At 42.7% G+C, this 25,152-nt stretch overlaps 1 protein-coding gene across 1 annotated transcript; it reads left to right on the forward strand.

Moving 5' to 3' along the window:
• The first annotated feature begins 1,556 nt into the window (after positions 1-1,556).
• Positions 1,557-24,540, forward strand: LOC139562941 (adhesion G-protein coupled receptor G5-like). The gene is made up of 14 exons (XM_071381134.1): positions 1,557-2,019; positions 13,178-13,272; positions 13,402-13,848; positions 14,000-14,051; positions 18,100-18,214; positions 18,300-18,422; positions 18,687-18,815; positions 19,470-19,512; positions 19,951-20,057; positions 20,182-20,297; positions 20,569-20,828; positions 20,951-21,050; positions 21,171-21,451; positions 23,512-24,540. The coding sequence occupies exons 2-14, from the start codon at positions 13,206-13,208 to the stop codon at positions 23,628-23,630; spliced, it is 1,959 nt and encodes a 652-aa protein (XP_071237235.1). The 5' UTR covers positions 1,557-2,019; positions 13,178-13,205; the 3' UTR covers positions 23,631-24,540.
• The last annotated feature ends 612 nt before the right edge of the window (positions 24,541-25,152 follow it).

Consider the following 25,152-nt stretch of genomic DNA (forward strand, 5'->3'; position numbering starts at 1 on the left):
CCTTGGGGCGCCACGGAATTCCAGGGGTGAGGGAGGGAGAAAGGATGTGTGGAGTGTAACAAAAGTATCTCGGAGCACAAGGCACCTGCTGTATTTGAGCCATAACTGTGAGTGTGCAAGTGTATGAGGTAAATCTACCTGATACTGTCTGAGGTGATACGTAATGTTTTAAGCTTCGAGCTTCAGAGCATTAACAAGTGAATGAAACCTACAAATGACATGATGTTCAAAGAAAGGTTTGAGGAAGTGCAGCTTCCTTTAACACCAAGTTCACATCTTATTTCTACATTTTTATGATGACTTCTCTGCAAAAAAAAAAAGTTTTTTTTTCACAAGTGGTTAAAAGCAAAGCACATTTGTGTTTGATATTTGTTTATGAAAGGTTGAAGGTGAAAACCATAATTGCAGGATGTTGGAGTCCAGACAGAGGCCACCGAACCCATAAAGGCATGCAGCTGAGCTGACTCATCACTACCTACTGGTCTCCCAGTGAAAACTACACCAACGTGCAATTTTATCAAAGACCATCACTGTTTTACAAATCTTTAACAAATGACAGACCTTCTAGAACAGATGATAGGCATGTGTGTGTGTGTGAGTGCTGAGGAACCATTGTGAAGTTGTTACTTAACTGACTGCCACAGTTAATAGCCTACTACCTTCACCACAAAAACACTCTTATGTTCTTAAAAAGCCCAATCATCAACCATTATAACCACTGTCTGGAGATTGACAAAGAGATAGTGACGTTGTTAAATATTCCTCTTTGTCTCTTATATGGAGGCTTGACAAATTTCTGCTTCCCTTTTTAAATCCTGGGGTAGGCTGGATTGGGGTGTCCGGGTGCATGCATTGCTGGACGGACGGCCAGTTGTGACTCAACTGTAGCCCCCTATGCCTATATGAATTCTGTATTGTCCTATTCCCGATACCGAACACAAAAACAAGCCACAGAGAATCAGCAGACACCTTTCATCACCAGTGAAGTGGGACTTATCCTTATCTCGTTGAGGGCAACAGCCATATAATAAAATAAAACAGGAAATTACTTCCACTCCACAGACAAGTATCCCTTTGTTAGCCTGCTTACTTCACATGCACTCACGTGCACACCCTCCTGTACAGACACACAAACACAGACAGCTGAAGACAGAAGAGGAGCCTCTACCTCCTTCTCTCTCTCCTTCCTGTGAGAAGGTTTTTCATGGAAAATGTGACTTGACAAAATGTCAATTGTCAAAGTCTACAGGTAATTGTTACCCATGGTTAAACATTAACGTGGCACAATATCACAGTTGGCGAGCCTACTGCTGATAACCTTGGGGAAATAACAGAGCATAACATTAAGACATACAGTAGTATGTAGACTTCACTTATAGATAATGACGTTCTCTAAGAAAACATACAGAAAGTGAGAGCTAGGAACACGTTATAGCCTACAATAGATTGTATAGTGAATAGCCTATTACTTTCTATTCTTCTTGTAGAGAGAAAGCTCACCAAACAGTGGCCCTCCTCTTACCAACCACCCGCAGGCAGTCTGGCGCTCACACGTTGTCCGTGCTGACAGCTATTCCCTAAGGAGTGGCTTTCTGTACAGGGTTAGGCAGCTCAAACAATACTGGACCTTTTCTTTGTGGCTGTACTGTGTAGTACGGGTGCCAGTGCAGTGACGGATGGTCTGAAGTGTCTGAAAGTTGCCTAATGACATTTAAAAATACCCGAGTCTTTGAAAGAGTAACTTTCAGTCATGTATGACTGAGCTCATTTTCACACGCTGCTGTGAGTGTGAGTGTGTGTCTGAGCTTTGGGGAAGTATCCGGATTTTTTCGCCTTCCACTTCACACGGTCAGTTTATGTTTCTGTCAATAGCGTAGAGTCCGCGTGTGGAGTTGTGAAGAGCATCGCTTATAGGAGGACCTCTGACACACATCTTCAGACATCGACGGAAAACAATCGACGGAAAACCATAACCACCACGTTCAGCAGAGGCGCAGACGGGGTCCGACTGTGTAAAAGGTAACAAAAACAAAACAAATGTAAACCCGTTTTTTACTACATTCATCTGTGATATTTAATTGTTTTCCTAATTTCACCAGAACACATGTGTAGCCTACCGGTTAATAAATGCAGTGTGTAGTCAATTCATTTATTGACAAAGTAGAGGCAGGTGTTTCTGTATTTTAGGGTCTAATAGTGAACCTCAGATTTGGCCTGCTTCACATTGCGCTAAATTAGTCTACAACCCGTTACAAACCAGTTCTTACATTTGTGTTTTCTTTCATTTCTTCTTTCTTTCTGTTGTTGACAGGAATATGTTCCGTTAACTAGATAACTTTCTTTGTCAGGTTGACCAACACATAAATAACTTGCTCTGAAGTATGTGACAGTTGATTTTGGCTTAATTTCATCAAAATTCTATCTGTTCTTACTTTTAGTAGGCATAATTTAATGGTATTACTATTGTGAAACGCAGAATCGAAGAATGAGGTGCTGCTAGTATTTATACCAATGCTTGGGTGATGGGTGATGGTTTTGGTGCCGTTTAATGTTTGTCTGCTTGCTTGCCAGGTTGGCAAAATAATACAGTTCCTGTATCAGTATAAGCCTTTTAACCAGCAGATTACAATTGTTGCTATAAACATTGGGACAAAATGCATGCAAAAGACTGCAAAGTTCAATAACTACTGGCATTAACTAAATGCACCTTAGGAAATGGGGAAACCTAGTCAGCTGCACAACTGAATGCATTCAACCGAAATATGTCTCCCATATTAAACCCAAACCCAACCCAAACCCTCTGAACCAGAGAGGTGCGGGGGTCTGCCTTAATCATCATAGGCGCCCAGGTAGCAGTTGTTGTTGGGGGTTAACAGTTGACAGTGCATGTCAGAGCAAAAACCAAGCCATGATGTCGAAGGAATTGTCCGTAGAGCTCCGAGACAGGATTGTGTAGAGGCACAGATCTGGGGAAGGGCACCAAAAAATGTCTGCAGCATTGAAGGTCTCCAAGAACACGGTGGCCTCCATCATTCTTAAATGGAAGAAGTTTGGAACCACCAGCACTCTTCCTAGAGCTGGTCGCCCTGCCAAACGGAGCAATCGGGGGGAAAAGGACAACCATCCCTACGGTGAAGCATGTTGGTTACGGCATCATGCTGTGAGGATGTTTTTCAGCAGAATGGTATGGGAGACTAGTCAGGATGGAGGGAAAGATGAACGGAGCAAAATACTGTACAGAGAGATCCTTAATGAAAACCTACTCCAGAGCGCTCAGGGCCTCAAACTGGGGCGAAGGTTCACCTTCCAACAGGACAAGGACCCTAAGCACACAGCCAAGACAACGCATGAGTGCCTTCGGGACAAGTCTCTTAATGTCCTTGAGTGGCCCAGCCAGAGCCCGGACTTGAACCCGATCGAACATCTCTAGAGACCTGAAAATAGCTGTGCAGCGACGCTCTCCATCCAACCTGGCAGCGCTTGAGAGGATCTACAAAGAAGAATGTGAAAAACTGCCCAAATACAGGTGTGCCAAGATTGTAGCCTCATACCCAAGAAGACTCGAGGCTGTAGTCACTGCCAAAGGTGCTTCAACAAAGTACTAAGTAAAGGGTCTGAATACTTATGTAAATGTGATATTTCAGTTTTTTGTTTTTGTCATTATGGTAGATTATGTGTAGATTGATAAGGGAAAAAAGCGATTTCATCAATTTTAGAATAAGGCTGTAACGTAACAAAAGTCAAGGGGTCTGAATACTTTCCGTATGCACTGTATCTCTAGGTTAAACTGATAGATTTTTATGGGGATTTTTTTCTTATGCTAATTAGATTCCCGCAGGGGAACGGACATCGATTAGAGCGTTGGACTAGTAACCGGAAGGTTGCAAGATCGAATCCCCGAGCTGGCAAGGTATAAATCTGTCGTTCTGCCCCTGAACAAGGCAGTTAACCCACTGTTCCTAGGCCGTCATTGAAAATAAGAATTTGTTCTTAACTGACTTGCCTAGTTAAATAAAGGTAAAATAAAATCGACTCTAGTTTTTTTTATTTTTTTCGCTAAGCTACCTCCCACCCCATTGGCAATGTTGATGCTTACTGGGCCATAGCTTCCTCACAGAAGGAAGCAATATTAAAGTCATATTAAATTACTGGATGAACTGTTTACCCCTAAATTAAAATGTAGTAAATGTGAATATTTTTGGTACCTTCATCTTTGTTTTGGCCCTCTTGAAACAGCTGAGTTTCCTAGCTTTGCTTTCATCTCTGATCTGAACCAACTACTCTGCCCACCTGTTCATCTAAATGGCTGAAATCAGGTCTTTGAGGGGACACTGGTCAACATAGCTAAAGCAGATGCTGGACCATCGTTTGACCCTTGAACTTTATTCACGCTCTTTGTTTAGCTTAGGGCCACAACAGAGCTTTTTTGTTTAGCTCTGATGTCACGGACCAGGTCGCATTTCTCTGCCATAGCGGGGCGTTTATTCTCTGTTTGCTCTTCTCAGGCAAAAGGTGGTGGAGTAAAGCTTGTTGCATGTCTGTCTGACTCACACTTGCTTTGACTGCTTTGCCACTCAGAGCTATACTACTCTGAAGTGATATACAGATGCTGTCCGTGACAGATCGGATGAATCACTGTTGTTGAATACATCAAAATACTGCAGCTTAAAGAAAAAAGGGTTGCAGCTTAAAATACTGCAGCTTATTAAAGAAAAAAATGTTTGAACAAGAGTTCAAGGGATAGCGGAAGTTTCAATTGAGGCCACAATTTCACACATGCAGCATCTTTGAAAAGAAAGGGTGAAACGGGTGGGGGAAGTGTGAAAAAATATTACAGTAAGTAGTTCAAATATATTTTCTGATTTTGTGTGTGTGAATTTACCTCTGTCACATCAGAAGTATCAAAATGTAAACTTAAGTTGCTTACACAATGACAATGACTCATATTTGACACCAAGCTCATGCGTTATTTGGCTAGCTACTATACAATATGCTTTGTGGCCTTGAGCATTTATAACTGTCTGAACCGTGTCAACACACACACACACACACACACACACACACACACACACACACACACACACACACACACACACACACACACACACACACACACACACACACACACACACACGCACACACGCATACAAAGTTGAGAAGTGAAAAGGGACATTCTTTCACTGCATTTAGGCCCTCGGCTTGAACAATGGAGAGGGGGTGGGGGCAGAGACTGGGTGGAGGTCGGGTTCGCCCTTCTCAAACAGAAGAGAACTGAGCACCGTGTGTGCACTTGTTGATTATGTGAAGTCTGATTATGTGGTGGGGGAGACTGTGCATTTCTTATAAGTATGGTTAAGGTATAGTCCACTGTATAATCCATAAAGACCATGCTGTTGACGATTGTCTGATATTTGACGTTGTCTTCATACTTTCATAAATGTGCTGTATTGCATTTACTCATGGACAAATAACCAAGACCTCTCTTATTGTGCTCACTTTTTGCATGATAATAACACTACTGTTACACTGTTTTTGTACTTCAACTTGTTGGCAAATTATCTGATGCCCACTTTAGTTGTAGTTTGACAGATAGGGAAGGTGTGCAACACTGCTTGTTGACTTGGCTACAAGGGAGTAGGTCATGCAAAGGCGATAAAAAGCATCAAGTTTAGACCTGCCTGGTGGGTTGATGCGTAGATCTTACTGGTATGTTCAGCAGAGCTTCACATAGACTCGCAGTGGTATTCAAAGTCGGGGTCGCCAAATTATTATTATTTAGTATTTCTACATTTTTTAGGAACAAAAAAGTAAGAATACAGATTGATGTGTTGGACAATATAAAAACGTTTGAGAAAGACACTAAAAACATATATACAGTACCAGTCAAAAGTTTGAACATTCCAGGGTTTTTCTTTATTTTTGCTATTTTCTACATTGTATGTGGAATAATAGTGAAGACATCAAAACTATGAAATAACACATATGGAATCATCTAGTAACCAAAAAAGTGTTAAACAAATCAAAATATATTTTATATTTGAGATTCTTCAAAGTAACCACCCTTTGCCTTGATGACAGTTTGCACACTCTTGGCATTCTCTCAACCAGCTTCACCTGTAATGCTTTTCAAACAGTCTTGATTGAAGGAGTTCCTAGATATGCTGAGCACTTGTTGGCTGCTTTTCCTTCACTCTGCGGTCCAACTCATCCCAAACCATCTCAATTGGGTTGAGGTCGGGTGATTGTCTCCTTCTTGGTCATATAACTGTTACACAGCCTGGAGGTGTGTTGGGTCATTGTCCTGTTGAAAAACAAATGATAGTCCCACTAAGTGCCAACCAGATGGGACGGTGTGCCTTGTATTCTAAATAAATCACTGACAGTGTCGCCAGAAAAGCAGCCCCACACCATCACACCTCCTCCTCCATGCTTGACGGTGGGAACCACACATGCGGAGATCCTCCGTTCACCTACTCTGCGTCTCACAAAGACACGGCGGTAGGAATCAAAAATCTCAAATTTGGACTCATCAGACCAAAGGACAGATTTCCACTGGTCTAATACCCATTGCTTGTGTTTCTTGGCCCAAGCAATTCTCCTCTTCCTATTGGTGTCCTTTAGTAGTGGTTTCTTTGCAGCAATTTGACCATGAAGGCCTGATTCAGGCAGTCTTCTCTGAACAGTTGATGTTGAGATGTGTCTGTTACTTGAACTTTGTGAAGCATTTATTTGGGCTGCAACTTCTGAGGCTGGTAACTGTAATGAACTTATCCTCTGCAGCAGAGGTAACTCTGGGTCTTCCTTTCCTGTGGCGGTCCTTGTGAGAGCCAGTTTCATCATAGCGCTTGATGGTTTTTGCGACTGTACTTGAATAAACTTTAAAAGTTGAAATGTTCCGCAATGACTGACCTTCATGTCTTAAAATATTGATGGACTGTCGTTTCTCTTTGCTTATTTGAGCTGTTCTTACCATAATATGGACTTGGTCTTTTACCAAATAGGGCTGTCTTCTGTATACGACTCCTACCATGTCACAAAACAACTGATTGGCTCAAAGGAAAGAAATTCCACAAATTAACTTTTAACTGGCACAACTGTTAATTGAAATGCATTTCAGGTGACTACCTCATGAAGCTGGTTGAGCGAATGCCAAGAGTGTGCAAAGCTGTCATCAAGGCAAAGGGTCGTTACTTTGAAGAATTTCAAATATAAAATATATTTTGATTTGTTTAACACGTTTTTGGTTACTACATGATTCCATATGTGTTATTTCATAGTTTTGATGTCTTCAATATTATTCTACAATTTAGAAAATCGTTTTTTTTTTTTAACAACCCTGAAATGAGTAGGTGTGTCAAAACTTTGGACTGGTACTGTATATTTTGAGTAAATGTATTTATTTCTATTTTTGTTTCTTTTAATTTTGATAAGAGATGGAAATGTAAGGAATTGAAGGTTATTTGTTGATGTAAAAATGTTGATGTAACTATTTTAAGGTTGTTTCATTATATTTTGGGTGGGGTCCCGAGAAGTGCTTATGAACAAATGTTTTTGTTGTTGAAAAGGTTTGAATACCACTGAGTTAGAGCATTTTACTGCAGTCCCCCTCATGCCCCAGTGCAAGAAGACAAACTGCTACTGCTGCTAAAACTAAAACGAATGCCCATCCTTATTCCTGAAGTGTACAACGAATTCCTAACTGGAATTACACAATGCAATACTTCGAAGTACAAAACCGTGTATAGTTTATTAGTAGTATGGTCTTTTGCCAAGGGGGCCATGCTTAGAAAGGAATAAAGAGTGGTTGAACATGGAGAAGAGTAGTATTGCAGACGTGTGTGACCTGACCCCATTGTGTTAGATTATGTGAGATAAGTTCTGAGCAAAGTACAAATATTGTGTAGGGAAGCAGGATAGGTAAAGACATGGTTAAAAAAAAAAAAATTAAACAGTCAAAGGAGAAAAGTTTGTGGAAATGGAGAAGTTTCTCAACACCTGAAACCACCGGGAAGTCACACCTTACCATAAAGGGAAGTACAGACACCACAATCCAGACATACTTTATAGAAAACGGCATTCACTGTTCTGTTTGTGACATCTGTCATATGATGCTGTTTTTACAGTAGGCCTATTGTGGGATTGATCGATATCTCACTTGTGTTGGTGCTCACACTCATTACATAATAAATACATTTTTGCATAGATGAGAATAGGCCTTCACCTATAGGAAACCTTTCTGTGTCAACATTTAGCTCAGTGCTTGTACGTGTGTATCATTTGCAGGTGACAGGTTTCTTAGGTATGTTGTACGTAAACTGTCTCCTTCGCAAACCCCGCTAGATTGTGGTTCAATGGCTGTGTGCAGTTTTTGTCTGTCTTCTGTTATGGAGGAGTACAGTTTTCCCACAGAAACCAAAGCATGTCGCCAATAGCTTGCACTGCCATCATTCCTTTGTGTAATGCCATTGTAATAACTGTTCTAAAGCCGCTGTCCACTATATTGCTGCCGAAAAGTTGACTGATGTCTAGTCATTCTGAAAGGGGACTAATGACTATTTAGTCTAAATTACGATGGCATTGCTAAAGTAGGCAAATAATTAGTAGGACACAACTTTGCCATCATTATCATGTCGTCAAATTTACTTTGCCATCTCTCTAATGTTGCCATTAGCTAGCAAAGTTTGTCAAAAATAGCTAGCATTGTTAACGTTAGCTAGCTAAAATCCCGTCCTGTCGCCTCAATCGTAGGGCCTCTTTACACTACACTACTTTGACGACACAAACTAGTCCCAGGAAATATACTTTTGTAGTGTAAAGAGATTAAAAATTAATCTCTCCAGAAATAAGTCTCTCACTGTTGCCGCCTGCTATCGACCCCCCTCCGCTCCCAGCTGTGCCCTGGACACCATTTGTGAATTGATCGCCCCCCATCTAGCTTCAGAGTTCATTCTGTTAGGTGACCTAAACTGGGATATGCTTAACACCCTGGCAGTCCTACAATCTAAGCTAGATGCCCTCAATCTCACACCAATCATCAAGGAACCCACCAGGTACAACCCTAAATCCGTAAACATGGGCACTCTCTTAGACATTATCCTGACCAACTTGCCCTCCAAATACACCTCCGCTGTTTTCAATCAGGATCTCAGCGATCACTGCCTCATTGCCTGTATCCGCTATGGGTCCGCGGTCAAACGACCACCCCTTATCACTGTCAAACGCTCCCTAAAACACTTCTGCGAGCAGGCCTTTCTAATCGACCTGGCCCGGTTATCCTGGAAGGATATTGACCTCATCCCGTCAGTCGAGGATGCCTGGTCATTCTTTAAAAGTAATTTCCTCACCATCTTAGATAAGCATGCCCCGTTCAAAAAATGCAGAACTAAGAACAGATATAGCCCTTGGTTCACTTCAGACCCGACTGCCCTTGACCAGCACAAAAACATCCTGTGGTGGACTGCAATAGCATCGAATAGTCCCCACGATACGCAACTGTTCAGGGAAGTCAGGAACCAATACACGCAGCCAGTCAGGAAAGCAAAGGCTAGCAGAAATTTGCATCCTGTAGCTCTAACTCCAAAAAGTTTTGGGACACTGTAAAGTCCATGGAGAACAAGAGCACCTCCTCCCAGCTGCCCACTGTACTGAGGCTAGGTAACACGGTCACCATCGATAAATCCATGATAATCGAAAATTTCAATAAGCATTTCTCAATGGCTGGCCATGCCTTCCTCCTGGCTACTCCAACCCCGGCCAACCAACAGCTCCGCCCCCCTCCCCCCCCGCAGCTACTCGCCCAAGCCTCCCCAGCTTCTCCTTCACCCAAATCCAGATAGCAGATGTTCTGAAAGAGCTGCAAAACCTGGAACCGTACAAATCAGCTGGGCTAGACAATCTGGACCCTCTCTTTCTAAAACTATCCGCCGCCATTGTTGCAACCCCTATTACCAGCCTGTTCAACCTCTCTTTCGTATCGTCCGAGATCCCTAAAGATTGGAAAGCTGCCGCAGTCATCCCCCTATTAAAAGGGGGTGACACCCTAGACCCAAACTGTTACAGACCTATATCCATCCTGCCCTGCCTATCTAAAGTCTTCGAAAGCCAAGTTAATAAACAGATAACTGACCATTTCGAATCCCACCGTACCTTCTCCGCTGTGCAATCCGGTTTCCGAGCCGGTCACGGGTGCACCTCAGCCACGCTCAAGATACTAAACGATATCATAACCGCCATTGATAAAAGACAGTACTGTGCAGCCGTCTTCATCGACCTGGCCAAGGCTTTTGACTCTGTCAATCACCGAAATCTTATCCGCAGACTCAATAGCCTTGGTTTTTCTAATGACTGCCTCACCTGGTTCACCAACTACTTTGCAGAGAGAGTTCAGTGTGTCAAATCGGAGGGCATGTTGTCCGGACCTCTGGCAGTCTCTATGGGGGTACCACAGGGTTCAATTCTCGGGCCGACTCTTTTCTCTGTATATATCAATGATGTCGCTCTTGCTGCTGGCGATTCCCTGATCTACGCAGACGACACCATTCTGTATACTTCTGGCCCTTCCTTGGACACTGTGCTAACTAACCTCCAAACGAGCTTCAATGCCATACAACACTCCTTCCGTGGCCTCCAACTGCTCTTAAACGCTAGTAAAACCAAATGCATGCTTTTCAACCGTTCGCTGCCCGCACCCGCCCGCCCGACTAGCATCACCACCCTGGACGGTTCCGACCTAGAATATGTGGACAACTATAAATACCTAGGTGTCTGGTTAGACTGTAAACTCTCCTTCCAGACTCATATTAAACATCTCCAATCCAAAATCAGATCTAGAATCGGCTTCTATTTCGCAACAAAGCCTCCTTCACTCACGCCGCCAAACTTACCCTAGTAAAACTGACTATCCTACCGATCCTCGACTTCGGCGATGTCATCTACAAAATAGCTTCCAATACTCTACTCAGCAAACTGGATGCAGTCTATCACAGTGCCATTTGTTTTGTTACCAAATCACCTTATACCACCCACCACTGCAACCAGTATGCTCTAATCGGCTGGCCCTCGCTACATATTCGTCGCCAGACCCACTGGCTCCAGGTCATCTATAAGTCTATGCTAGGTAAAGCTCTGCCTTATCTCAGTTCACTGGTCACGATAACAACACCCACCCGTAGCACACATTCCAGAAGGTATATCTCGCCTTTCCTTCCAGTTCTCTGCTGCCAGTGACTGGAACGAATTGCAAAAATCGCTGAAGTTGGAGACTTTTATTTCCCTCACCAACTTTAAACATCAGCTATCTGAGCAGCTAACCGATCGCTGCAGCTGTACATAGTCCACCTCTAAATAGCCCACCCAATCAACCTACCTCATCCCATACTGTTTTTATTTATTTTTCTGCTCTTTTGCACACCAGTATCTCTACTTGCACATCATCATCTGCTCATTTATCACTCCAGTGTTAATCTGCTAAATTGTAATTATTCGCTCCTATGGCCTATTTATTGCCTACCTACCTCATGCCTTTTGCACACACTGTATATAGACTTTCTTTTTTTCTACTGTGTCATTGACTTGTTTATTGTGTTATTGGCTTGTTTATTGTTTACTCCATGTGTAACTCTGTGTTGTTGTCTGTGTCACACTGCTTTGCTTTATCTTGGCCAGGTTGCAGTTGTAAATGAGAACTTGTTCTCAACTAGCCTACCTGGTTAAATAAAGGTGAAATAAAAAATAAATAAAAATAATAAATAAAGATTCAAATCTTTCCTCCTGAGGTAATGTGGGAGACATCTACACCATATACCGCCCTCTGAGTCGTACAGCGTGAAGATCATTTCCCTGCAAGAATTACCTTAATACCAGTAGATGGGATTTTTGCTCTGTTAGCCAAATTAGAGCTAGATCTCACTAAACATATTTTACTAATGTAGCGAAATTTACCCTTAGCTAGCTTCCATGTAGTGGTGTAGCTAACTACTGGAACTACACACTACTTTTTTAACAAAAATAAAATATGGGTCAAGTAGGCAAGAATTTCCTTTATTTTTCGGCATTAGACCTGCATAATTCTTACTTGAAACACAATTTTTGTGTTTAATAGGCTAAATTAAACATTCTGTAACATTTTACCCAAGTGATCTGTTCTTGCAATTTGTAGTCTATGACATTTCAGATTTACATATGATAATTTTTCACAAAGTAGTTTGGGTGTAGTGAACTACTTTTCCCAACTTTAGTTAAGTAAACTACATTTTCTTCAGGGTAGCTTTAGCGTAGCTTAATTTCTTCCAGTGTGACGTCATATCTATTCACTCTTAGGAAAGAAAGGTGCTCTCTAACCCTTTGACGAACCCTTTTTGGTTGCAGGTAGAACCGTCCTGGGTTCCAGGTAGAACCCTTCATACAGAGGGTTCTACCTGGAACCAAAAAGTGTTCTCCAATGGGTACAGCTGAAGAACCTGTTTGGAACCCTTTTTTTGTAAGAGTGTAGCTTGGTAAACTATATTTTCAGAGTAGCTTCCCCAACATTTTAAATTGTGCACATGTAGGTCACTTGTCTGCTACTACAACTCAGTTGGATTTGAAATAAAAGACTGTGGCGTGTGTCTGTGGGAAGATATGTCGATCTCCATGGCAGCAGCCACATGGGTTTTACATGTCTTCTGCAGAATAGCTAATACGATATAGATATTTTCTCAAAAAGGGAATTAGTGTGAATACAGTGAATTAGCATTTCATTCATTGGTAAGTCTGCATCTGTGAGACCTCAGAACACATACTTGTCATTGAAGACTCAGTGAATACAAGACACAGTGACTGGTGTCCGTGTGATCGTTGGAAGGAAAGAGTGTTCTCATTGATACAAACTCAATAAAGGACACTGAATGTATTTTTAGAACAAATGTTTTTATTGATAAGGAAATAGTTAATTATTTTTTTTAAATAAATAAGAATAAGTGTATCTAAGAAGAGGAATGGTGTCTAGGAAATGTGTTGTTTAGAGAAGACAGGGTAAATAATTAGAGAATCGCCCCTGGAAGGAATGGTACAGATATGTGTTTGAAAGACTGACTGCAATCACTCTGGGACAGATCTATCCTGCTTTTCACAGAACACTAATTAAAGTTGAGCAGTATTCATGTTTTACAAATGTGTTATTCTTCTTGCCGTTCTATAGAGGTCAAAGGTGAAACCATACAGTAACAATGGAGCCCAACCAGGGGTTTGGAGGGACCCTGTGGATGATCTTTCTCTTTGCCCTCTTTGCATCAGGTAAGTGAACATTTTATTTGTAATGTCCTACAAATAAAGCAAAATACTGTATGAACTGAGAGGGATTCTGTTTCTTAAAAAGTTTAAAAGTAAAACATAAATAATTCTCAAAAACTATTGTCCAAACAGGATCAGGGGAAAATGACAGGGACTTCAAAATGTGTGGAACCTGGCGCCATGGCAACGGGCTCTTAACTCTGGCTCACGATTTGAAAAGGGGCTGTGGCACCATCACCATCTCAGCCAATGAGAGCTGCCTGTCCATCCGAGGTGAGATAACGGCCCAATGTGAGAACTCCTCTGTCATCAAGCTGGATCCGAGCCCAGAGGCAAGAGAGAGACCCTTCTGTGTGTACTGGGAGCCCCTTCTGGACCAGCTCTGGGTAGAGGTGAAAGGACAGAACCACACTCTGTGCTGGCCGTCTGGTCTACAGGGGAACTGCTGCACTGACCTGTCCCAAGGCGAAAACAAAGGGATTTCGACGTACGGGATACTCAACGCGACACAACGGGATGATATCATAAGTTACAAAACACACCCAGCCTATGAGTTTTTTGGCGAAATTATCAACTGCAGTAAGCAAGCCTTTAGGTTGTCAGTTAAATTGTCTGATGAGGAAATCAACTTTAATAATTTTTGTGTTCATCTAAGTACATTTTGGTTGTGTTATACAGTCTTGAAAATATAAATACTACACTGTTTCTGAATGGATTCTTTGCCTTTCAGAAAACGAGTTTTGTGATGAGGCGAGTCAGGGATCTGGTGATAAGGTGAACATGTAAGTTTTACCTCTTTGTTTTGAATTACACCCCCCCATGTCACATCTCAAACTCCTTTATCCTCTATGGCTATGCCTATCCTCCTGAGTTGACTAACCAGCATGACAAGATGTGGTTGTAAACATACTCGGGCAGTAGTGAAGTATGATGTCATCTATTATGAGTGAGCTGCAGAGCTTAGGACCACAAACAGAAAATTGAGCTCATTGTGATTAGTGGGTGGTGGCTGGTTTGTACACAAAACGTCCATCTATTGTACAGCAGTTTCTATATCACTATCACATGCCCAAAAGCAATGTACAGTCGTGGCCAAAAGTTTTGAGAATGACACAGATATTAATTTCCACAAAGTTTGCTGCTTCAGTGTCTTTAGATATTTTTGTCAGATGTTACTATTGAATACTGAAGTATAATTACAAGCATTTCAGTGTCAAAGGCTTTCATTGACAATTACATGAAGTTGATGCAAAGAGTCAATATAATACCCTTCTTTTTCAAGACCTCTGCAATCCGCCCTGGCATGCTGTCAATTAACTTCAGGGCCACATCCTGACTGATGACAGCCCATTCTTGCATAATCAATGCTTGGAGTTTGTCAGAATTTGTGGGTTTTTGTTTGTCCACCCGCCTCTTGAGGATTGACCACAAGTTCTCAATGGGATTAAGGTCTGGGGAGTTTCCTGGCCATGGACCCAAAATATCGATGTTTTGTTCCCCGAGCCACTTAGTTATCACTTTTGCTTGATGGCAAGGTTCTCCATCATGCGGGAAAAGGCATTGTTCATCACCAAACTGTTCCTGGATGGTTGGGAGAGGTTGCTCTCGGAGGATGTGTTGGTACCATTCTTTATTCATGGCTGTGTTCTTACGCAAAATTGTGAGTGAGCCCACTCCCTTGGCTGAGAAGCAACCCCACACATGAATGGTCTCAGGATGCTTTACTGTTGGCATGACACAGAACTGATGGTAGTGCTAACCTTGTCTTCTCCGGACAAGCTTTTTTTCCAGATGCTCCAAAGAATCGGAAAGGGGATTCATCAGAGAAAATTACTATACCCCAATCCTCAGCAGTCCAACCCCTGTACCTTTTGCAGAATATCAGTCTGTCCCTGATGTTTTTCCTGGAGAGAAGTGGCTTCTTTGCTGCCCTTCTTGACACCAGACCATACTCCAAAAGTCTTCACCTCACTGTGCATGCAGATGCACTCACACCTGCCTGCTGCCATTCCTGAGCAAGCTCTGTACTGGTGGTGCCCCGATCCCGCAGCTGAATCAACTTTAGGAGACGGTCGTGGCGCTTGCTGGACTTTCTTGCTCGCCTTGAAGCTTTCTTCATAACAATTGAACCGCTCTCCTTGAAGTTCTTGATGATCCGATAAATGGTTGATTTAGGTGCAATCTTACTGGCAGCAATATCCTTGCCTGTGAAGCCCTTTTTGTGCAAAGCAATGATGACGGCACGTGTTTCCTTGCAGGTAACCATGGATGACAGAGGAAGAACAACGATTCCAAGCACCACCCTCCTTTTGAAGCTTCCAGTCTGTTATTCGAACTCAATCAGCATGACAGAGTGATCGCCAGCCTTGCCCTCGTCAACACTCACACCTGTGTTAACGAGAGAATCACTGACATGATGTCAGCTGGTCCTTTTGTGGCTGGGCTGAAATGCAGTGGAAATGTTTTGGGGGGATTCAGTTCATTAGCATGGCAAAGAGGGACTTTGCAATTAATTGCAATTCATCTGATCACTCTTCACATTCTGGAGTATATGCAAACTTTTGGCCACGACTGTACACACAATAGCTGTAATGATGTGTGCTGAGAGTCAGGAAACAAGTTCAGGGAGTGAGTGTTTTAATAAATAAATGAAACACGTAACACAAACAACGCACAGACATGACCCATGAACAGAAACAATAACGCCTGGGGAAGGAACCAAAAGGAGTGACATATATAGGGAAAGTAATCAGGGGGGTGATGGAGCCCAGGTGAGTCTGATGACACGCAGGTGCACGTGACGATGGTGGCAGGTGTGCACCATTATGAGCAGCCTGGTGACCTAGAGGCCGGAGAGGGAGCACACCTGACAGTACCCCCTCCCAGACGCACGTCTCCAGCCGCAGGACGCCGACCAAAATGACGATCCCGGATATCAGGAGCGGACCGGTCACCTCTGCTAAGGCGCAGGAAACCTGTCAATCCGGCTGAGACGCAGGAGCATGGTGACCTAGAGCGCCGGAGAGAGAGCATACGTGACGGTACCCCCTCCCTGGCGCGTTCGGGTCCAGCAGCAGGACGCCAACCAAAGGGACGATTCCGGGGATCAGGAGCGGACCGGTCACCCCTGCTGATCGCGGGAACCTGTCGCCGCCTGGGGTGCGGGAACCTGACAGACCGGCTGAGGCAGGGGAGCCTGGCGATCCGGCTGAGGCATGAGAGCCTGGCGATCCGGCTGAGGCATGAGAGCCTGTAGTGGCTCCCGGACCTGACGTCATTTACACTGACACAAAAAAAAAGACTCCCTGATGCTTCCCTTAGGTGAGGCGTTATTCTGTAACAATGTGTGCTAAGAGTCGGGAAGCAAGGTCAGGGAGTGAGTGTTTTAATAAGTAAATGAAACCAACACGTATCACAAACAACGCACAGACATGACCTAGGAACAGACACAATAACGCCTGGGGAAGGAACCAAAGGGAGAGGGAAGGTAATCAGGGAGGTGATGGAGTCCAGGTGAGTCTGATGACGCGCAGGTGCATGTAACGATGGTGACAGGTGAGTGCCATAACGAGCAGCCTGGTGACCTAGAGGTGACCTGACCGATGGTCACTCTGACAGAGCTCAAGAGTTCCTCTGTGGAGATGGGAGAACCTTCCAGAAGGACAACCATCTCTGCAGCACTCCACCAATCAGGCCTTTATGGTAGAGTGGCCAGACAGAAGCCACTCCTCAGTAAAAGGCACATGACAGCACGCTTGGAGTTTGCCAAAAGGCACCTAAATACTCTGAGAAACAAGATTCTCTGGTTTGATGAAACCAAGATTGAACTCTTTGACCTGAATGCTAAGCGTCAAGTCTTGAGGAAACCTGGCAGCATCCCTACAGTGAAGTGTGGTGGTGGCATCATGCTGTGGGGATGTTTTTCAGCGGCAAGGACTGGGAGACTTGTCAGGATCGAGGCAAAGATGAACGGAGCAAAGTACAGAGAGATCCTTGATGAAAACCTGCTCCAGAGAGCTCAGGACCCCAGACTGGGGTGAAGGTTAACCTTCCAACAGGACAAGGACCCTAAGCACACAGCCAAGACAACGCATGAGTGGCTTCGGGACAAGTCTCTGAATGTCCTTGAGTGGCCCAGCCAGAGCCCGGACTTGAACCCGATCAAACATCTCTGGAGAGACCTGAAAAAAGCTGTGCAGCAACACTCCCCATTCAACCTGACAGAGTTTGAGAGGATCTGCAGAGAAGACCGGCTGCGTGGTTAGAGCGTTGGACTAGTAACCGAAAGGTTGCAAGTTCGAATCCCTGAGCTGACAAGGTACAAATCTGTCGTTCTGCCCTTGAACAAGGCAGTTAACCCACTGGTCCTAGGCCGTCAATGAAAGTAAGAATTTGTTCTTAATATGTTCTGACTTGCCTAGTTAAATAAAGGTAAAAGAATGGGAGAAACTCTGCAAATACACGTGTGCCAAGCTTGTAGCATCATACCCAAGAAGACTCAAGGCTGTAGTCTCTGCCAAAAGGTGCTTCAACAAAGTACTGAATAAAGGGTCTGAATACTTATGTAAATGTGATATTTCAGGGTTTTCTTTATTATAAATGAGCTACAATTTCTAAGCCTGTTTTTGCTTAGTCATTGTGGGGTGTTCTGGGTAGATTCATGAGGGCGGGGAAAAACTATTTAATCCATTTTAGAATAAGGCTGTAACGTAACATAATGTGGAAAAAGTCAAGGGGTCTGAATACTTTCCAAAGGCACTGTATGTAATGCATAGAAATGACCTGTATGAGATAGAGTGGGTTGTAAATACTGTCTGTATTGGTCTGTAGGATAGAGGAGACAGTGATGAGGTCCAAGGTGCTGGGGAACGTGGTGCTGCCCTGTGCCCTGAGCTCTGTGGTGGAGATGGAGGAAGACTTTCAGGGCTACAACATCACTCTGCCTGTAAGACCATAAACGCACACACAGACACACAAACACGTAATGTTATATGATTATTATAACTAACTTGTGTGTTGGTGTTGTGCAGGCGCCTCAAGGAGTTCCTCCTCAAATGATTCCATCAGTTCACCTGCCTTCTTGTCTGAAACCTCCAGAAAAGAAAAAGGTCAAGGTTGTCTGCACCTACTTCAAAAACAGTATCTTATTCCAGGTAAGAGCCAATTGGGTTTTTCACTTGGCTGCTAACCTAGTCTATGTAAACTGTACATTACAGTTTACACTAAAACACCAAACCATTGGTAATGCTTCCTTATAGCAGGACCGGTTTTCCGGACATAATTTAAGCTAAGAATTAGACAATGAAGATTCTCCATTGAACATGCTTCTTAGTCCAAGACGAAGTTGAATCTGTGTCCGGGGAAACCGATCCGTATAGTATGAAGTGTAGTTGTGATTCTGGTTGTTGTGTTCACAGGGGTGTTCTAAGGCAGACCAGAATGACATCAGGATTCTAGAAGATGTGGTGGGAATCACTGTGGAGAATGAGATCATCACCAACCTTCCAGAGCCAATCAGGATTGGTTTCCATCATTCTGCAATACCAGTAAGTGTGTGCGTGCTTGCCTGAATGCATCTGTGTGTCTTAGTTGACTTGAAGCACGCCATTTCCTTCCCTTGATGTATTTTACTGTCTCAAACCCTCCGAGCACAAACCACTTCAAAAGCCCTTTCAGAAACAAAAGGAAACAATGTGAAAGATTTGTAGAAAAAGATGTCTGCTTCATCTCAGAAATAGTCACTCTAACAATTGTACTGTAGCAAGTAGCTTTTTATTCAATACTGTACATCACAGGGGTGTTGCCCCTGAGTACAGTAGATTTGTATCCTTAAACAGTTGTACAGTTAGAGTAAAGTTAACTTTCTGTTGTGTGGTTGTAGTGTTTAGTGTTTCTGTACTTTATCTCAGCATGGTCTTATTGTTATCACTTTTAGATATTTTTGATTGATTCTGGTGTATCAATTAAATTGAAAATGTTGTGTTCACATAATTGCACACTTGATCCTTTCTGGTCTGACTCAGTGTGTTGGTCAACAGTAGCACTTGTAAAATATGATTGAAGCTAATCTTGCATGCCAGACAGATATACATTATTTGGTATGTGTTGTTGTTCAGTATCCAGGTCGCCATCTAGTGGTGAATTAAATATGTTAGTCCCTACTTGCCTCTTATCTCCCTTTTGTAACTTATCTTTTTCAGACAAGTCACTCAAGAACATGTGTTTCTTGGGACACAAAGAAAGGTTTGTAAAGAAGCCTGTTTAAACTTGGTTGCAATAATAGCGTACTTATTTATATTATTATTTGTATTGAATATAGAGGATGTTTATTCATGATTATAAACCGGGTCTTTTGAGCCCTGGATGCTGATTGGCTGAAAGCCGTGGTATATCAGATAATATACCACAGGTATGACGCAAAATTACATGTTTACTGTTCTAATTATGTTGGTAACCAGTTTATAATAGCAATAAGGCACCTCAGGGGTTTGTGGTATATGGCCAATATAACACGGCTAAGGACTGTATCTAGGCACTTCTCGTTGCGTCGTGTGTAAGAACAGCCCTTACATGTGGTATATTGGCCATATACCACACCACCTTGGGCCTTAACGCTTAATTATGCAGTGTTAGCATTTCCAGGTCTTGCTACGGCTATTGGTATTGGTTTAATTGTTGCAGATCCAGCAGAGGTCACATGGAAAAAGGAAGGTTGTGAGACCATACAGAAAGGTGTGGAAGACACAGAGTGCCACTGTAATCATCTCACATACTTTGCCATCCTAGTGGTGAGCTATAACCTCTATCTAGAATATTTACATGGGCAATCATTTGAATAAATAAATAAGAACTCATCTCAAGTAGATTGGTAATAGTAGGCCTAAACTTGGTTTTGTCCTCTATTCACCTCAGCAATTGGAACCAGGACCAGTCCGCCATCTGGTGGCTCTAACTGTCATTACATCAATGGGCTGTGCTGCCTCTACGTTGAGCTGTGTTGTCCTCATCTACTTCCTTAACACACAGAGGTACTTCTCCTCACATGCAATGATCTGTCTCCCTGCAGCCTGTCCTATGCATAATATCTACTACCAGGCCTCAACATGTGACAATACTTCCTAATCATGTTGTGCAAATATCTGAGATCATGGGAAATCCTAAATGCTTGAAAAATATGAGTGATATTCGTTTCATAGCAGTTACCCACTCTCTCTCCCTCCCTCCATCCCCCCTCCCCTTCCTCCCTCCCTCCCTCCATCTCTCTCACTAACTTTCTCTCCTCTTCTTGCACTGTGGCAGGAGAGCGAAGGACCAGTCCAATGCGGTCCATCGGGGTCTGGCCATGGCACTGTTCCTTCTTAGCCTCCTCTTCTTCCTGACAGGAACTGTGGCCAACGTGGGAGGTAACAAGGCATGCTGGGTTTTTGGAGCGGCTCTCCACTATGCTCTGCTCAGTTCCTTCTCCTGGATGTTTATTGAAGTGTTTCACACTTTTTGGTTGGTCTACATGGTGTTCAGCCCCTCCCCCAATCCTTATGTTTGGCACCTGGTTGGCTTTGGTGAGTGGAAACATACACAAAGAATTGGTTTATATTCCACTGCCAATTGGTAGATGAATACAATGGACTTGAATACACCTTTAAACCATTGACTGTTACCATCATTTTCATCCTCTGTCCAGGTCTCCCAGCTGTTCCGGTCATTGTACTGCTTGCCATTGGAAAAGTCTATGGTGTGATAGAGGTTGTGTCCAGTGAAGATGTCAACAACCCCTACTTGATGTGAGTGCACTTTGGATCTACTGTACCTGTAAGATGAACAGTAGTTCAAGTTTTGACATTTGACTGAGGTGATGAGTAAGTTAGCCCAGTGATTCATGCTTTTTCACCATGGTCTTCTAGGTGCTGGATGGATGTGTCTCCACGCTCTGTAGGCCTACTAGCCCATTACTTCATCAACCTGACCTTCCTGGCTGTAGTGGTCCTCTCTGGTCTGATCATGCTCTTCCTGGTCCTGAGAAATATCCAGAACCGAGATGAGTGGCGGAAGAACAAGGTGGCGTTCCTCAGTATCTGGGGTCTCAGCTGCCTGTTCGGGACCACGTGGGGCCTGGGATTCTTGGACTTTGGACAGCTCTCTGAGTTCATCCTCTTCCTTTTCTGCATCCTCAACTCCCTACAGGGTAGGTCCACCTCTGTTGAGTCTATCAAAAGGTTAATATGGTCACATGACTAGAGGAGGCTGTCAGAGCCAACCGTCTATTGTGTTGCTTTGAAACAATGCCCTGTAAAAGTGTTCTGGTTCAACCGCATATCAGGAAAAACCTCCCTGCAACCGATTTCCGGTTGTATTCATTAGCTATTAGCTACATGCTTAGATTAGAAGCTAGTGTATAGCTCTGTCTGCTAGAAGTTCACAAAAAAAGCTGCTCTTTATTGCTGGTGTGACCTTTTTAAAATACCTACACCACCAGTCAAAGGTTTTATAACACCCACTCATTCAAAGGTTTTTCTTTATTTTGACTATTTTCTACATTGTAGAATAATAGTGAAGACATCAAAACTATGAAGTAACACATATGGAATCATGTAGTAACCAAAAGAAATGTTAAACAAATCAAAATATATTTCATATTAGATTCTTCAAACAGCCACCCTTTGCCTTGACAGCTTTGTACACTCTTCGCATTCTCTCAACCAACTTCACCTAGAATGCTTTTCCAACAGTCTTGAAGGAGTTCCCACATGTGCTGAGCACTTGTCGGCTGCTTTTCCTTCACTTTGCAGTCCAACTCATCCCAAACCATCTCAATTTGGTTGAGGTCGGGATTGTGGAGGCCAGGTCATCTGATGCCGCACGCCATCACTCTCCTTCTTGGTCAAATAGCCTTTACACAGCCTGGAGGTGTGTTGGGTCATTGTCCTATTGAAAAACAAATGATAGTCCCACTAAGCCAAAACCAGTAGGGATGGCGTATCGCTGCAGAATGCTGTGGTAGCCATGCTGGTTAAGTATGCTTTTAATTCTAAATAAATCACAGACAGTGTCACCAACAAAGCACCCTCACACCATAACACCTCCTCCTCCATGCTTTACGGTGGGAAATACACATGCGGAGATCATCCGTTCACCCACACCGCGTCTCACAAAGACATGGCGGTTGGAACCAAAAATCTCCAATTTGGACTCCGACCCAAAGGACAAATTCCCACTGGTCTAATGTCCATTGCTCGTGTTTCTTGGCCCAAGCAAGTCTCCTCTTCTTATTGGTTTCCTTTAGTAGTGGTTTCTTTGCAGCAATTTGAGCATGAAGGCCTGATTCAGGCAGTCTCCTCTGAACAGCTGATGTTGAGATGTGTCTGTTACTTGAACTTTGTGAAGCATTTATTTGGGCTGCAATTTCTGAGGCTAGTAACTCTAATGAACTTATCCTCTGCAGCAGAGGTAACTCTGGGTCTTCCATTCCTCATGAGTGCCAGTTTCATCATATCGCTTGATGGTTTATGCGACTGCACTTCAAAGTTCTGCACTTCAGACATTCAAAGTTCTTGAAATGTTCCTTATTGACTGACCTTCATGTCTTAAAGTAATGATGGACTGTCGTTTCTCTTTGCTTATTTGAGCTGTTCTTGCCATAATATGGACTTGGTCTTTTACCAAATAGGGCTATCATCTGTACACCCCCCCTACTGGGTCACAACACAATTGATTGGCTCAAACACATTAACAAGGAAAGAAATTACACAAATTAACTTTTAAGAAGGCACACCTGTTAATTGAAATGCATTCCTCATGAAGCTGGTTGAGAGAATGCCAAGAGTGTGCAAAGCTGTCATCAAGGCAAAGGGTGGCTATTTGAAGAATCTCAAATATATTTGGATTTGTTGAACATGTTTTTGGTTACTATATGATTCCATATGTGTTATTTCATAGTTTTGATGTCTTCACTATTATACAATGTAAAAAATAAATTTAAAATAAATTTAAAAAAACTTGAATGAGAATACTTTTGACCGGTAGTGTATATGGATTTCTTCCCATGTCATTTGTTTCACTACTGTTGATAATAAGTGACATTCATTAAGCATTTAGCTGTTACAGATAGCTTAGAATGATGTTGATTATAGGCTGTTTTGAATTCAGAATCTGGAATCTAATTCTGGAGCATAGATTCTAGCTTCTGTAATGTATTATTGGTCCATCACAGAACTAATCTGAAACATTGTGTGGTCTGTCCCATAGGTTTCTTCCTGATGCTCCGATTCTACATTCTTGATCGGATTCGGAAACAATCGAGGTCTAGTTTGGATGGTAGCACAGCATCTTCCACCAGGCAACACATGCTGCAGGAGAAGAGCTGAGCTGGGGTACATGGGATACCATTTTTTTTGTAGGCTAAAGGAGGAGCAATGTACCTCTGTCACTCAGAACATTCCAACTCTGGGGTTGAGATTCAGAATATTGCACTATACAAGCCATTTCCATACACATATCTGAGTGACTGTAAAAAAATTACTGTCAAAATGAAAGCTTAAAGCTATAATTCACATAAGGTGAAACAGCGCCACTGGTCACTCCAGGCACATTTGTTATTCTTTTATTATGGGGCAGAGATGCATCCTGGTAAAAAAATATCATAGTACTCTGCTGATCTATCGCATGTGCAATGAAAAAAATGTGTGTTCGTTATTTGAAGTAACGTCTTTGTTGTAATATTGCAAACGGATGTGGCAGTTTCACCCCTACAGATTTCAGCTTTAAGCCCAGGGCGAACCTTGATAAGCTTGTTTTATTCTGTGTAAACTTATCATTTCATAGATATCTGTCATCGCTCATTTCAAACTTTTGAAGTAGCACTTTAGCTTCTTAGTCTTGTCATTTACCCATTCATCATGTTGTAGAATCACATATGTAGAAAACTTTCATACATAGTTTTCCAGAGAATGGTAGTTACTTTACTCAGAAAAGGACTCATAGAAGTGTCACTCAGGCCATCATCTGAAAGACAGCAGGCATTGTACAATGACATTTGGCTGAATTTGGCAACTTGCTCTATTCTGTGACAAACACTGTATTTTCAGATCATAGTTACTGGACTATGTTTTGCACTTTATTGGACAAAGATTTATTTTTTAGAAAACATGACTGGTTGTGCCACTGCCATTATTGTGTGTATATATTTTGCAACTTTTGAAAACGTATTGTAATATTGTATTTGTGTGGCTGTAAATGTATATTGCTTCAATAAAAGTTTACTGTATAAGAAAAGAACACCAGGACCTTAGCTTGAATGCACAACTCCAAAAATATGTAATAATTGATCTTAACAATTCATAAGCGAAATACCTGCACTGTATACAACTACAATGTGTGTACAAAACATTAAACACCTGCTCTTTCCATGACATAGACTGACCAGTTGAAGCCAGGTGAAAGCTATGATCCCTTATCCCTCATTAAATCCACTTCAAATCAATGTAGATGAAGGGGAGGAGACAGGTTAAAGAAGGATTTTTAAGCTTTGAGACATGGATTGTGAATGGGCAAGACAAAAGACTTAAGTGCCTTTGAACATGGTATGGTAGTAGGTGCCAAGCGCACCGGTTTGAGTGTGTTAAGTACTGCAATGCTGCTGGGTTTTTCGCACTCAACAGTTTCCTGTGTGTATCAATGATGGTCCACCACCCACAGAACATCCAGCCAACTTGACACAACGGGGGGAAGCATTGGAGTCAACATGGGCCAACATCCCTGTGGAACATTTTCGACGCCTTGTAGCCCGTGCCCCGACAAATTGAGGCTGTTCTGAGGGCCAAAGGGGGTGCAACTCAATATTAGGAAGGTGTTCTAATATTTGGTACACTCAGTGTATGACGCTGTAGC

Source organism: Salvelinus alpinus, chromosome 33, assembly GCF_045679555.1.
Source record: "Salvelinus alpinus chromosome 33, SLU_Salpinus.1, whole genome shotgun sequence".
Classification (NCBI taxonomy): domain Eukaryota; kingdom Metazoa; phylum Chordata; class Actinopteri; order Salmoniformes; family Salmonidae; genus Salvelinus; species Salvelinus alpinus.

What these genes read in the sequence shown, in the direction of transcription:
- LOC139562941 (XM_071381134.1), top strand. Translation starts at nt 13,206, where the DNA reads ATGGAGCCCAACCAGGGGTTTGGAGGGACCCTGTGGATGATCTTTCTC. An exon ending in CTTTGCCCTCTTTGCATCAG is followed by an intron (nt 13,273 to 13,401) that starts GTAAGTGAACAT and finishes TTGTCCAAACAG; the next exon opens with GATCAGGGGAAAATGACAGG. An exon ending in CATACTTTGCCATCCTAGTG is followed by an intron (nt 20,058 to 20,181) that starts GTGAGCTATAAC and finishes TATTCACCTCAG; the next exon opens with CAATTGGAACCAGGACCAGT.